Consider the following 15,092-nt stretch of genomic DNA (forward strand, 5'->3'; position numbering starts at 1 on the left):
TTCTATTTTCACAGAACATTCTGGATTTTAAAACTTTCTTCTAATTATTAGTCCCTCCCTACTTCCTACCATCATAAAATTCAATAATCACCCTTTCTATCCCAGACAGCAAGGTTACAATACTGAACAGTATTAGAATGAAGATAGATCCACTTGATCCACTCTCTGCCTTCCTGGCAGCAAACCAACCAGAACTGCTTTCAGCATATACTTTTTCAGTCATTCTGTAAAAGGGTAGACCAATGTTTTTGTTGCAGCTATAGGACTATCATGTAAGACAATGTCATTATCTAAGTAACACAAAGAAAGAAGAACACCATAGAGAACTAAAACAAATTTATGCTGAGAATGTACTTCCCATGAAGGGAAAGCTTGCAGCATAACACCTACACAGGATGAAGTTGTGTAGCTCCCCTTACCATTACTTATCGAGTTCAACTTGATACTAAAAGCAAACAAACAAAATACCAAAACCCCAAAATGAAGGAAGTAGGCCGAACAAAACTAGACTCCTCAAGGGGAAATAAGTGTGGGAAAGAAACCTTTAAACAGCATAAAAGAATCTCCCAAAGCTTAAGATGCCTCATCTCTTTACTTGATATACAATATAAAGTAATATACAAAAATACAATATATTGGCCCCTACATCATGTAGGAGTTGCCTACATCTCCCCAGACCTTGCTCTACCAAAGCAGAACATAACTGAATAAAAAAGCCAAAGTCAGCTAGTTTCCTTTGGTTAACCAAGAAGTATAAAGCTGAGTCAATTTCAACCCTATGGAATGATATGGTCACCAAAACAAAAACATAGGGTTGTTCCTTTTAATGTACCTCTACAGAGTATTTGGAAGAGCAAATACCCAAGGTTTAGGCAGCTATGCCCCATTCTATGTGATCCGCAAAACAGAGTGGGCAAACAGTCTTTTTCCTTGATAAGCAAGATTGAGAAGAGTTTCTGGGTCAGGAAAAATCAAATTTTAAATTCCAGGCTTTTAAAATCATGTCTATTACACACATATTAGTGCAAAACTATTCTATTTTGTGACACTATGTTAAAATACAAAGGTGTGGATAAATTTTTAATACTGGAGCTCAGTCACTGGAAACTCAGCCTCATTGTTCTTCAAAAACTGTTTGAATTAAGGCTAAACTGGGATAAACTAAGCCCAGACTGAGACCTGCTTTCGATAATCTGAAATCACACTCTTTCCTCACAAATCATGATATGTGCTTTTTGATAAGGCTGTCCCAAATTATTTTTGAGTAATCACTAGTAAGTTTCTTCCACTCATACAGCTCTTTTTATTTGAAAAATACCTGAGTACATTGTTAATAGTTATACCGGAGATACTTTTAAATGGGATCTTTCAGTTGACTTCTGAATTTACAAGACAAAAATAAAACTAATAATAAAAAGAAAAGGTCTAAATGCACTGACACAATTTTCAGATAAGAAAAATGTGGGTATCAGTGTCTGGGTCATTTTACCTTTCCCTAAAGTAAGGGGAATCAAGCAAAAGAGTGGCAGCAACAGCTGGAACCACGTGCCTGTGTCTAAACACAATTTATTCATAAAACTTGAGGAAAGTACAGCACAGCTGCAGAACAATTATGAAAAAAAAAAAAAAGCCCTTCAGAATTGATTAATAACAATGCCACCAAGGAAATGCAATCTGTCAGTGGAGCTAAAAACACTCAAGCTTAATAAGTGATTTTCTTAGAGAATAGAGCTTCACATTATAGTTGTTAGTTGCTACAGATGCTAGGGTTTTTTTCTGATGTTTCTTCCTTTCAGCTTACTGGAGTGCCTCCTCCTCAAAAAACTTTCCACTACCTTAAATATGCTCAAATTCTGTTAACCTGTAACATGCTGTTTTTACAATATGAAGACTGGAAAGCTGGCTGACACTTCTGAAGAAGTATGGTGAGTGAGTGAATATGCCTATGTCCAAAGCAGCATACATAACTTCATAAATTCAGAATCTGCCTCCTATTCTCCATTTTCTTCAGTCTAAATATTGCCAGAATAGCAGTATCTGTTGTTCTTCATCTTCATGATATATAAATGCAGCAGAAATGCTTTTCTGCACTTTTTTTCAAAGAGTGAGTTGAAGCACATAGAAACTACCTATGATCCAAGAGAAGACTCTTAATTCAGGCTGCCTTACCCAAACCAGGCAAAACTAGTGAAAAAGCAGTAACCAGGCAGTAACACGGTTAGAAGCTGAAGCTTCAATCATAAACTATCATCACTGTTACTTTAATTCCTATGAGGCAAGCTAAGAAGAGGCTCTTCCTTCCACACTTGTCCCTCAATACAGATTTGTCTTTGATGACCTGTGGAGATCTGCTTATCTGAAGCCACACAAAAAGATGAGGATGCATCATCTGGAGCCACCCAGGCCAGCATTCTGGCAGCCAAGGCAGCCTTCCACAGGGATGCTTTAATTCCCATTTGAATTTATAATCTGCTGAACTATTTCTGGCCACTGCAGAGCACCTGTAATTATGACTAGCAGCTTCAAGCTCCATTTCCAATCTTGACTGATGAAGAACAAGAAAAGGCTTCTCCTGGAACTTACACGTGGAAACGTTTTATGGCTTTCAGAAGACAGAGTGTCCTTAGGACAACACAACCATTCATCAGTCAGGCAAAAGGACTGAAATTCCAGTCTGAGGAAGAGGTAAATGCACCTCCATTCAGCTGGGACAGTTGGAGTCAGCTGTGTGCAGGAGACAAAATTCATGCTAACTACTGAGCTGGCACACAGAAAGTTATCAATGAAAATTAACTTTTTAAAATTTGCAGTCACTTATGCTGTAGCAAATGTTAAATTTTGCTTTTGAAATAAATTTGCATTCTTAGGAAAAAAGTGTAAAACATTAATTATGAACACATACTTCATACTGTATAAATAAATACATATTAATTACCATAGAAATGAGATAACAATAAGCATTACAGGAGACCAGTGGTTATAGTTCTGTTCGATTTCATTATGAAATCACTTCTGAAAAAAAAAAAAAAATGTTTCTAAATCTAATCTAAAGCACTGATGACACTGATTAACATGCATAAAAACCTCCTCATCTTTAAGCATTTCAGGAATCATTTTCTTATCAATTAAAAATATACAAGAATTTTATTAAGTGAAGACTTAATCAAGACCTTCAGAATAAAACTCTACTTGGTTGGTCATATATAAAATTAAGCCAAAAAAACATTTACCTTTTCACCATTTTCACCTTTACTACCCACAAGTCCATGTTCACCCTGGAACATAAAACAGTAAAATAAAAATCTCAGACAAACATTCTTAAATGACTGCATTCTTTAAAACACTTATAATGCACTGAATTTTTATTATGATACTCAAATTGCATTTAGATACTGAATGTCTCTCAGTCAAGAAGATGTGAAACTTTTACAAAAAAGTGACATGACTTTCCTTTTTTTTTTTTTTTTTTTTTCTATTCAGTCTAAGGGCTCTTCTTGGCTTTAAAAATTCTGAACTATTAACTGATGCCACACCCTCTCATGGCATTGCTGGTATTCTTTTGCAGAATCAGTTTTAACATATTTATCCCTATTAATACCTTAATTTTAATTTTTCAGTATGACTAAGTCAGCTGTGAAAACCTTCAAAACCTAGAACAACCAAGGAAAATATAAACATACAAGTTATGTAGAAATAAAAATCATTACCCAAATAATTTTTTTAAAAATAAAAAAAATAGAAGGGATTATTTTTGAAATATTAATGCAATATCAGCTTATTTCAGAAGACTGAATAATTTATTTGATGATTTTTCAATAAAAAGACCTGCTATAATGCTCTTCCAGCTCCAATTGTGCAACTTCTGGCTCAGAAAATATCTTAATAGGCAATCTTACTATGACAATGTCTTTGTCAAATGCTCTGCAGCCTGGCTATATTATAATAACAGCTGGTTTATAACATTATTAATGTGTGTTTGTATACTTTTTGAGACATACACCCAAGGTTATATAATTTATTAAAAAATCATATAGTTCCATACCACAAAAACTATCCAATAAAAAACCCCCCCAATGTTCCCTTTCTCTCCCAAATCACATAGCAGAGGATTGCTTGCTAGATTTTGTCAGTCTCTAGATTCAGTCTCACCAGCTCAGTACAATGCACATGATTTTTATGGGTCTGAAGATGAAAAGGATGGAAAATTTCCAACATTTGTCATATGGTATTTTCTAAATTACTTTCAAGAAATAAGAATGAGCAATGTTTAAACATTCTTTCACCCTTCAGTGTCATTTCCTTATATAGAAGTCTCAGGTTTAAGTGAGGTTATGTACAATAGAAGGCTATAACATGCATGTTTTCTAGCAGCATTTTGTCAAATCTTTCAACTGATACAGCATCATGTACTACACAACTGAGAATCAAATTGAGAGCTTTGGAGTTACACAAATGTATAGATTCTCACATAGATCTGGACTTTTTATTATCCACCTGCAGTGGCTGCGTTTTTATTTCTTTTGATTGGGGTGGTTCAGGCAATCAACAGTTTTGGGTCAATTTGAGATGCATGCCCAACACCACACATGCAAAATGGGATCTGGTGAAATAGCCTTCCATATGTCCTTACCTAAAAATGAATACTTAATTACTGAAAGACTTTCTGAACATGTGTAACTTCTGATATCTAGTTTCTCTTTCTCATAAAAGGCTGGGACAGATGAACTTTTAAGGTCCCTTCCAACTTGGATTGTTCTATGATTCCTATTCTTGTCCAAGTGTTTCATATACAAAACAGCTGATTCTCATTTACTTCAGACAATTTCCTAGCAGGGCTTCTTCGTTTAGCTTTCCCAGTTGCGAGGCTGTGTATTCTATCATTACTGAATTCCCAGTTCATTAAATTATTCTTAGATAAAGTTAAAATCTCTGCTTATAGCTTGCATCCATTGCTTCTTTCCCTTTCAGTGTATGTCTCTGACAAGACTCTGGCTCTCTACACCCTCCCAATACTTAGAGATGGCAATGAGTCTGCACCCTACCCCTTTCCAAATCATCACATCTTAAAGCTGAACAAGCACAGCTCCCTCAGCCTCTCCTTGTACATCATGGGCTCCAAGCCCCCAGCCATCTCAGTGGGCCTCCACTGGGCTCACCCAAATGAGCTGTGCTCTCCTCTCATGAAGAGCCTCGAAGTGGACACAGAACTCCAGATGAGGTCTCCTAAGCATCAATCACATCTCCTGAACTGCTGGCCATGCTTTTGCTAAAGCAGCCCAAGATGCAGCTGGCCTTTTCCACAACAAAGGCAGCCAGCAGGACCATCAAATTCTCTTCTCTAGAGATGCTTTTCAGTAGTTTGGCACTTAGCCTGTGCTGTTGCATGAGACTATTCCTTCTCAGAGGCACTACTTAATTGTTCTGGTTAAAGCCAGAATAGAACTGATTTTCTTTGTAGTAATTTTACTTTTCAGTTATGAATCTTCTAAGTAATTGCACTTTCTGGAATCAGCAGCATGTTTTTCAGTTGATTTCTGCTTCTAGGACTGATAATACTTGATGCTTATAGTTACTGCTAGGGAATGGTATTCAGAACCAATGTGGCTGCTTGGTTCTGCTAAACTTTTTATAATCTGGAAACAAATGGAAGAAAGTGATTGTACCTGTGACCCTCCTGAGACAAGAAGCAGTCCAGACAGTTGACCAAAGTTGACCAAATGAAGTATTCCAAATCGTATCCTTCATAACTGGTATAAATCTGAGGGATAATGAGGGTCAAGCTCTCATACTCTATAGCCAGCATCTTGAGAAGACCCAAGTCTGTTCTGCCTTTGATCCTGATACGTCTCTTCCTGGATCTGTGTGTTCCTGCATCCAGCTCTCTCTGCCACTGACCCTACAAGTCCAGTCCAGGACTTCCCCAGGGCCTGCCTTGGTGGGGACTTGAGTGTTGCTGGGAGGTAGTATAATATTGGGTTTGTATATATTTGCATATATTTCATTATTTCATTATTTTATTTTTCATCATTGCTGTTTCATTAAAGTTCAGTTTCTAACCCACAGATCTCTCTCCCTTACTCTTCCTTTCTAGGAAGAGAGATGGGTTAACACAGAGCATTTCTCAGTTGTTTACTTGCTGGTCCCATGTTAAGCAGTGTTACCCATATTTGCCTTTGCTTAATATCATGTGTTCTGCATTCAATCATTTCTCCAGCATGTTGAGGTTCTACTGAATATTATTCTTGCTTTACCCTCCAGTTCACTGACTACTTCCCCACATTTGATAATGTCCATGAACTTACTGTGAAACACATCATCCACATTATTAAAGATAATAATACTGCCATCCATGTGCCATCCACACTAGTTACTAGGTAACAGTTGGACTATGCCACCTCACAACCCAGCAATTTAACCAATCCAGCAGCCACCTTACTGTCCATTTATCTTGTCTATATCTCACAGATTTGACTACTACAATAGGACTGGAAACTGCCAAAAGCCTGGTTGAAGTCTGTCCCAGTCACTTTCCAGAAGCTTTCTGAATGCTTAGAAATGCCTTCCAGGATTTGCTATACAATTTTTCAGGGACAGAGGTGATGCTGATTGGCCTGCAGCTACCTGGACACTTCTTGAAGATTAATGTGATGATTGCCTGTGTCCAGTCATCAAAGGCCTCCCCTAATCCCCTAATGATCTTTTGGCACAATCAGAGGGCAACCTTGCAGTGACATCAGCCAGCTCCTTCAGCACCCCCAGATGCATATTGCTCGGTATCTTGCAAATGTTCAGTTAGCACCATAACACTCTTTTCTCCTTCAGAAGGCAATTGCTTATTCTCACACACTGTTAGGAGGCTCGAGTAACTGGGGCACGGGGCTGTGTGGGGGGGGCGAGGTAGGGGTGTGAAGGGTACAGTGCTGAGGCCAAAATTTATTAGTGAAAACCAAGGTAAAAATGGCATTGGGTGGAGCAGGCCTTTAATTATACAGATCTAATCCATGAGTGAGCTAAACCAAGAGAAAAAAAAATCTGTACATGTATCACTTTCCATTCCTTTTCTGCAGAAGATATGAATTGATTTCTACAGTTGTTTATGTCTGTACGCCTTGTAGTTGGTGAAAAAACATTTCACTTTGAAAATATTAGGCAATTACAGGCTATCTAATTATGCAGCAGATATAACTGTAGACTGCTTCAGACAAGGGGACAACAAAGAAGATAAGAGAGTTCAAACCATGTGAATCTCTCTCTCCGGTTTTATTTCAGGCTCTGATTTAGAAAAAAATACTTCAGAAGACAATTGGATATTACCCAAGTACCTAAAATCCCAACAAGCTTCTACTTTCTCTCTCATAGCTAGTAGGTGCTTAAGACCATAGGAATCTACACCTAAGCCTCATTAGGTCCCACAGGAGTTGTACATATGGAGTAGACTGATGGTTTCTAGGTTCTACTCAGTCAAAGGGGAGTTTCAGATCTTTTTGCCATCTCTAGGCAGTATCCAACTTAGTCAGCAGGACGAAATGCAAAACAACTAGGAAGACAAAAATCTGTTTCTCCTGCCTCCTAAATGAATGTTCTGTATATGTTCTTCAGTTACTATCTCCTCTACCCCATGTTTTAAATGCCAGCTCTACAGCTGACTTAGTCACCCTCTGCCATCCAAAGTATTTTATCCTTGCACTGCCCATGGAACTTTGAGTTTGGTTTGGGTTTATAAATTCCATTCAAGAAACCAGATGTTTAAAAGTATGCACAGCAATGAAGGATAAGTACAAACAAGCACCTTGTTATTGAAAAGTATTTTTTAAAGATTACTATCCAAGCTAAGTAAGATGGTAAGCTTCACCTTTAATATCTGAATAAGGACTAGTTGAATAAAAGAAAAACAATAAATCAAAAGCTCTGGATTGAAAGCTGCAGGCAATAAAATTCTGCATTTTATTTAGGGCTTCCCAAGGAAAATTAATAATCAAAACCATAGAAATATCTCATTTAGAATTAAAATACAAAATATTGCAGTGATTTCCTTTTCTATTCCTTCTTAGCAAAGCCTCTTAAAAAATTACAGACCTAGTAAGAACCAGAATCTGACACACAAAAGCTTAGAACCACCTTTTATGGAATATCTACTTTAATGTATTTCACCATGACATACTACATGAATTTCAATCTCAATACATCTAGTTACTGAACTAAGTTCTGTTAGAAGAATTCATCTGTGCTCATAAAACTTCAAATAGGGGCTAAGAAAACTTACTGAAGGCATCTAAAACCAAAAGTTTTCTCCATTCCATTCATGGGTCTTAATTTCTTGACAGAAGTTTGCACTAGTAACTTTCATACCATCCAATTTTCTAGCCAAGACAGAATTAAGAAACAAAAAAAAGTTTTGGAAGTTTACTTGTTTGATTCCAAGCCAAGCAGAAGACGCATGCCTTACAGACACTTAAAAAAAAAAAAAAAAAAAAAAAAAAGGAAAGAAAGAAAGAAAGAAAGAAAGAAAGAAAGAAAGAAAGAAAGAAACCAAAAACCTCCAAACTCTCTTAATAACAGAGCCAATGAAAGAGCAATTACTCACCAAAATTATACAAGCAATTAAGCAAATAAATACAAAGCACTCATGAAAAACAATAAAATAGAGCTTAAAATAGCTTGCTAAAGTGGCATTTTTCTAACTCCATGGCACAGTTTTCAACATCTTCCTTCTTTGTAAAAATAGATACTATGATGCTGGGGAAAATTCTAGTTACTTATTATGAATTATCCTTAGGCTTTCATTTTCTGCACATATATAATGTGAATTCAGAAAAATTCTTCATAGTCTAGTAGTTACTATAATAATAATAATAATATTTCATCTTTCCTGCTGTATGGGATCATTGTAAACCAGAAAAAAACCACAGTCATTATTTTTTGTGGAGACAAGCCATAGATGTTTCACCTTGTACTGTTCAGTGTTCTACAAATGATTATCACTTCAACACAACAATGTGAAAATAACCTCCTACATCAATACTGATTCTTATTAAATATAAAATAATTACCATTTAGGTTGCTTTAACTATTTCATAAATAAGAAGCCTATAATTAATAATATTGGTTCTAAATGTATTTATCATTTATTGGTTTTGTAGTCTGTAAAGCAGTTTATGCATAAAATAAGTAAGGTTTTCAACAAAGAGTAAAATGCTTTGTATCTGTACTTAGCAACCTTCTTTGAATGCAGTTACCTTGACTTCCACATTTAGCTGTTCTGTCCCCTAAATAAGAGACCTTTACATATAAAAATATTCAAAAAAATAAAAGAAGATGCTATCTTAACATATCAGTATGTGAACTTAAGTGCATTGGTTGCTTGTACTTCCAAGCAGCATTGTGCCAAAAATCAATTAGGCATCCATTATCTAATCATATATAAAAAAAGAGGAGTTGACAGAAACTTGAATCAATCACTTGGAATGCATTTTGTTATTTGGAACCTTTTAGGCATTAACATGATTTATAACAGCAAGAATGTTGGAACTTCCAAGATTCTCTTCAAGGCTGGGAAAAATAAACAATTACTGTGAAATACTTTAAGCATTTTGCAGATAGGATTCTTTAGATCTTAAAAAAAAACAAAACCACCAAGAATCATTCAAATGCTTTTCCATCCTCAATATGAAAACCAAACATTTTTCCTTTTATTTTTTAACTTACTGGGGCCCTGCCAGGACCTTGATTTAAAGAATAGGCTTCGTACTCTAGGATTACTAGCAAGGAAACTCATCTTAATAGAAGTAAAATCAGCACGGTCAAACACTACTTACTGTTTTGATAATTTATGGATATGTGCCTTCCATTACCCTGAGTATGCCAGACCTTTGGAATAATCTAATAGCCCAGTGTTTTAAAATGAGGACAACTATTTTTAGCATTGCAGAAAGGGAGTGGAATGTTCAACAATGTACTGTCAGGGGGCTGGAGCAGCATCCTATCTTGTGGAGCATGTACTGAGCCAGACCAGAGCCACCAGGGGGGATGGGATTTACCTTTGCAATAAAAATCCCAAACCAACTATATACTTTTCTGAGCCCATTTGAATATATCCTTCTTTCTTTAAACAGGCTCCAGTTAATGGTTAGAATCACCTGAGAGAAAATTAATTACATAAAAATATATTCAGCTGGTATTTTCTAAAATTTGCTCTGTTAATCTCTTGTATTTTTTGTCAGGAAGTTTCTGCTAAATATTATGACATTTTGGTTTCACTTCATCTTCTGATCCTTTTGTTGCCACTTGGTTACTGCTAAACTTATACTCAGCACTTGCTCAGTGCTATCTTTGATGTAAACTTGACCCTCATGAGCAAGGCATAATATCCACCCTTAAAAGAACCTGATGATGAAGGGCTTGTGACAGGTAAAAATAGTTTGTCTCCTTTGCTCTGTCCAGCTTTCAGCACAGCCCCACTAGAGCAGTTATGCCATGGGCTGGCCAAATGGAGTGAAAGCTGGTACAGGACTCTTGTGGCCTAGTGATCAGGGCTCCTATTGCTTTTTTATGTACCTGCTCAAGAGAAAGACAAATGAAAACAGCCCTACTGTTCTTATTCTCACCTTATAAAACAATCTGAGTTAGGGAGGCAGCAGTTTTGATTCATTTGCAGCCCTCCCTGATGCCCATCTTTGGGAAAAGTTTGACTTGCCTACCTGTTCAGGCACCTAGACATTAATACACTCCAAATTAAACAGCACTTGAAAATTTAGTTTTTAGTGCTTTGCATGCAAACCAATGAGCCAGCAGACAGAGGCAACTCAGAGCTTCAGAGAACATGGCCACAGGGCTCCTTACTCCAGCCTGCACACTCTTTAGTTGGCATTTTCTTTTTTGCTATTAGCTTCTCTCAAAAAAACATGTCACTGGCACAATTTCTGTATTCAAATATATAAAGAACACATTTTTCACAAGTAAAGTGCAAAAGTCAAGAGTTTGTTTCTATATTTTGTACCCATAAATTACATTCACACATGAGAATTCAGAGAAGTTGCTCTGAAAAGCCTAAGATGAAAGCATCACTCCATTAATTTTCATCCATAACTACAGGACTTTCAAAAATGGGTAACTGACTGAAGCCTTTATGATAGATGCCAAGGAACAGTTTTTATACCATGAAAAAACGCATCAGCAGAAGCAGAACCTCTACTATCAGTAGGTTTTCTTTCTGCATTTGGCAAATACAAGTGATTTTCACTGCTCACAGTGACACTTGACTTCTCCTTGACCTTCTTCATCAAGTGACGAGTCAGTCCAGAAAGCACTTTTCCAGTCACCACTCTTAAATGTCACTGATTTCAGACAGAACTGGACTTCAGGGAGCTAAACAGCAAGTAGAGGAGAAAAATGAATGTAGAACCTATCATCAGCACATAACTAGGACCTCAGGTAATGTGGGTGTAGTTCTTCAGTTGTGAGAAGAAACTCATTAGCCTCTTCGGAGCCCTCAGGGGCTGTGTTGGAAGAGCTTAACAAGCAAGGAGAAAGTTCTAGGCAATGTGGAAGAGCACTGCAAAAAGGAAAGCTTGTTCTCATTTTGTATCTTCAGGCCTTGACAACATTTTCCTGTACTTTTTGGACTGAGTCAAATGTCTCAGGTGACAGCTTTTTTAATGGCTCATCTCCCAGGTGATGTCCTTAGGTAAGAAACACACAGTACTACATAGAAGTGAATGTGTTTTTTGGGTTTTTTTGGTTGGCTTTTTTTGTTTGTTTTTTTTGTTTTTTTATCATTATTTTTAAATGTAACAAAAATTGAATGTGAGATTGAAAATAATCCAGTTCACTTAACCTACAGCACCATGCACAGAGCATAAAGAAAATGCAAATGTAGTTCATGAGAACACTTCCTTTGGAGTACAAAGAATAGGCAACTAGCCTTCTAGCTGCAAAAAGCTCTCAAAGTTTCATAACCTCTTATGGATGAGCAGTTTAGAAAATTAAGTTAAGCCAGTTGGATATTTCTATCATCTGAAGCAACACAGTAGAAAAAGACAGAAGTACTCATGGACAACCGATAGATTTTTGTAAATAGGTTTTTTCCTTCATAGTAGATCTATCAATAGAATTCTTTAACTCATACACCCTCTATTTGTTTCCTGTTAACTGTGCCATAACACAGTGTTAAAGCACATCCAAATCCCAGAAAATTTCAAGAGAACTAGAAATTGATCTAATTGCCTCTGCCAAAATAATATTTGAACCGTTAACCATAATTAAAAAAATAATTACCCAATATTAATGAATTGCTGAGGTCTTTTAAAAATAATAAAATACATTATTATATTCTCAGTAGCGATTAGACATCCAAATTTATATTCAGAAAGTAAACAGCAGGAACGATCATCATCCATTTCCATAAGCTGAAGATTCAGGGGGTAGATTATCAGCTGGTACAAATATAAATTTACACTAACAAAAATCTGTTCCACAGAACATTAAACAGTATTAAGTCTAATGTCTAACCACACAGATTTGAAATGCAAAAAAAGCAGTATCAAAACTAAGGATTTAAGCTGAATAAAAAGTAAATAGACTACATGCAGACTGGAATTTCTAATCCAGAAACTAAGATGAGTATCTTTTCTGAAATATCCTACTGTTTGTGTGTGCTGGTGTGCTTGTGTAGCTGCAATCCTATCAACTACTGATAAAGCCCTTCAATTTCCAGTTTCTATGATTCTATCCACACTTGGAAGTTTAAGAGTTTCCCAAGAAATGTCTCTTCACTTCAAAACCAATCCCTTTTGACATTTTTGCAGACAGGCTGGCATTTGCATGAAGAGAATATACTGACCATGTATCTAAGACTCCAACAGAGAGCTCCCCCTCTGTGATTCTGGGATCAGTGAATCTCCTGTCAGTGCAGGAACCTTGGGAACTGCTCCCTAAGGGTGCTTCAGGTGCTAGCAATTCTGAGCAGCTTTGTGGGAAACAGGGACAACTCAGCCTGGAAGGGTTGTAACTTTGCTTTTCAGGCCCTTTTCACAACCTCTTTCTGGATCATTAGCCTACACCATATCCCACATCTGGGGTACCTGACAGAAAGAAGCTTGGCCACTACTGAGGGACACAGGCTCTCTCCTTGAGTTTTTAATCATCCTCCCACTACCCAGTGTTTATGTAGACAATCAACACTACTCTGACAGCCATTTCTCTGGCTACATTCCCTTCTCATTCTTCCAAGGTTTAACAGAAATGCTGCCAGTACTCTATATTCTACAGGGTGGTATTTCTTCTGGCAATTTCACAACACTGGCATTATAAACCTGTCAATGGAAAGAGCCATGTGTTTTTTGGTAACCGTTCTTGAAGTCTCACACCTTCTTCCGCCTCATGGATTTGATGCCAGAAAAGAAAAATGCTCAGACTAAATTTTGAAGAAATGGAGTGGGGTGGGGGTAAGATAGTCACCATTACATAAATATATTCTTACTGACTAAACCTCTGAGATTGTACATTAATTAAAATTACTTGTAAGGGCATCCTGATACTCTACTATTTCCACTGCTGGTTGCTGTGATAACAATTCTGCTGGCAAAGAGACTAATAAATGCCACAAAGACTGTAATTTCTTCCACTCATGGTTATTAAAACAAATGCCCCGGAGCGTAATAAAGTAAACAGCCAGTCATTATTACAACCTCCCTCCAGCTTTGCAGAGTGCTGTTACATAACTTACACAAAATCAGTAAGGAATAGCATTGTACATTATTTATTTTTGTCTGTTAAGTAGTTTTGTTTCCCACCCTTGATATTTCCTCACAGCCTTGGGTGCATCTCTATCAATATTTTATGTTCCTCTGGACAGGAAACTGCTTATACTCCAGGGTCATGCTACACTGTCCAATTGAGTCCCCAGACCACCCCACTTTATGGGAATATACACAAATACAGAATGTAACATCTATATCCAGGAAGTCTGGCATTCTCCCTTCCACAGATAATCTTGAAGGAAATTTCCATTCTAAGTGGATGGCTAAATAAACATTTATTGAGACCTTATTGTCAATAGCTATAAATAAAATGTTGTACAACTTCCATGTGTAAAGGTAACTTACAACTATTGAAGTAACTGTATTAATTTATCCCGCTTAATGTCTTATTACAAACTAGAATGATGTTATCTTCATTTGTAAGGGAATTCAGAACTGCCATTCACAACAAAATGGAAGCAGAGTAAGAGGAGTGTTAACTATGGAGAAAAAAGAAAATCAGCTGACTAGCTTCTCAGTATCCATACAAAAAAAATAAAAATCTGGCTTGTGTGAGGTATTTGTTAAACACAAATCAAACACCTGTCAACCAGCTGGGCCGCGTGTGTCACTGCTGAGCCATCTGCAGAAACACAGCCCGTGCCAGTTGCTTTACTTAGCGTGGCCTGGGAACCAGAGTCCATTAGACAGAAAGTCAACAGTGGAATTAGCAGCACTTTTTCTTTTACTGCCCTTCCACTTACTTGTTTGACTTCTTGTGTTTCTATTTTTGGAAGCCTGATGCCAGAGCAGCATTGCTGACTGCTGATTGCACAAGCCTTGGCCCAGCCTTGCAGCGTCACGTCGATTTAATCGATTCAGGCTTGAAACATGTAGTATGAATCTTAGGTGTAGATAAATACTGGCTAGCAGTGAAAACTAAAAAAATTCATCCTTTTTTTTTTTTTTTTCCAATATATATGAATAATTTTACTGCATGTATAAAAATTAGGTTTTATGTCCAACAGCTTGGTACTTATGCATGAAGAAATAGCAATATACGTGGAATTTGGGATATAAAACTTACATTATAACATCTAAGTAGTATGTTTGCTTGTTTTTTTTACAAGAAGTATATTAATTAACATTAAAAATTCACATCTGTGGTAGATTTCTTTAAATTATTATGTGACTAATATAAGTCACCCACCAAAACAAAAAAAAGTTGCAATGAAGAGCTAATAGTTAATAGGTCACAAGTCACAGAGGCCAACAGAATTATCTATTGCTTTTGTACAATGTGTACTATACATAAATTTTCTATTGCATCAAGTTATTTTTTTTTTAAATCTCACG

At 36.7% G+C, this 15,092-nt stretch overlaps 1 protein-coding gene across 1 annotated transcript in view; it reads right to left on the bottom strand.

The window, feature by feature from the left end:
- Window positions 1-15,092, bottom strand: part of COL19A1 (collagen type XIX alpha 1 chain) — a 174,085-nt gene that overhangs the window by 108,844 nt on the left and 50,149 nt on the right. Inside the window, exon 11 of the mRNA XM_030447493.1 lies at window positions 3,231-3,275. Within this exon, the coding sequence (XP_030303353.1) occupies window positions 3,231-3,275 (45 nt within the window). The remainder of the gene's footprint in view (window positions 1-3,230; window positions 3,276-15,092) is intronic.

This window comes from Calypte anna, chromosome 3, assembly GCF_003957555.1.
Source record: "Calypte anna isolate BGI_N300 chromosome 3, bCalAnn1_v1.p, whole genome shotgun sequence".
Classification (NCBI taxonomy): domain Eukaryota; kingdom Metazoa; phylum Chordata; class Aves; order Apodiformes; family Trochilidae; genus Calypte; species Calypte anna.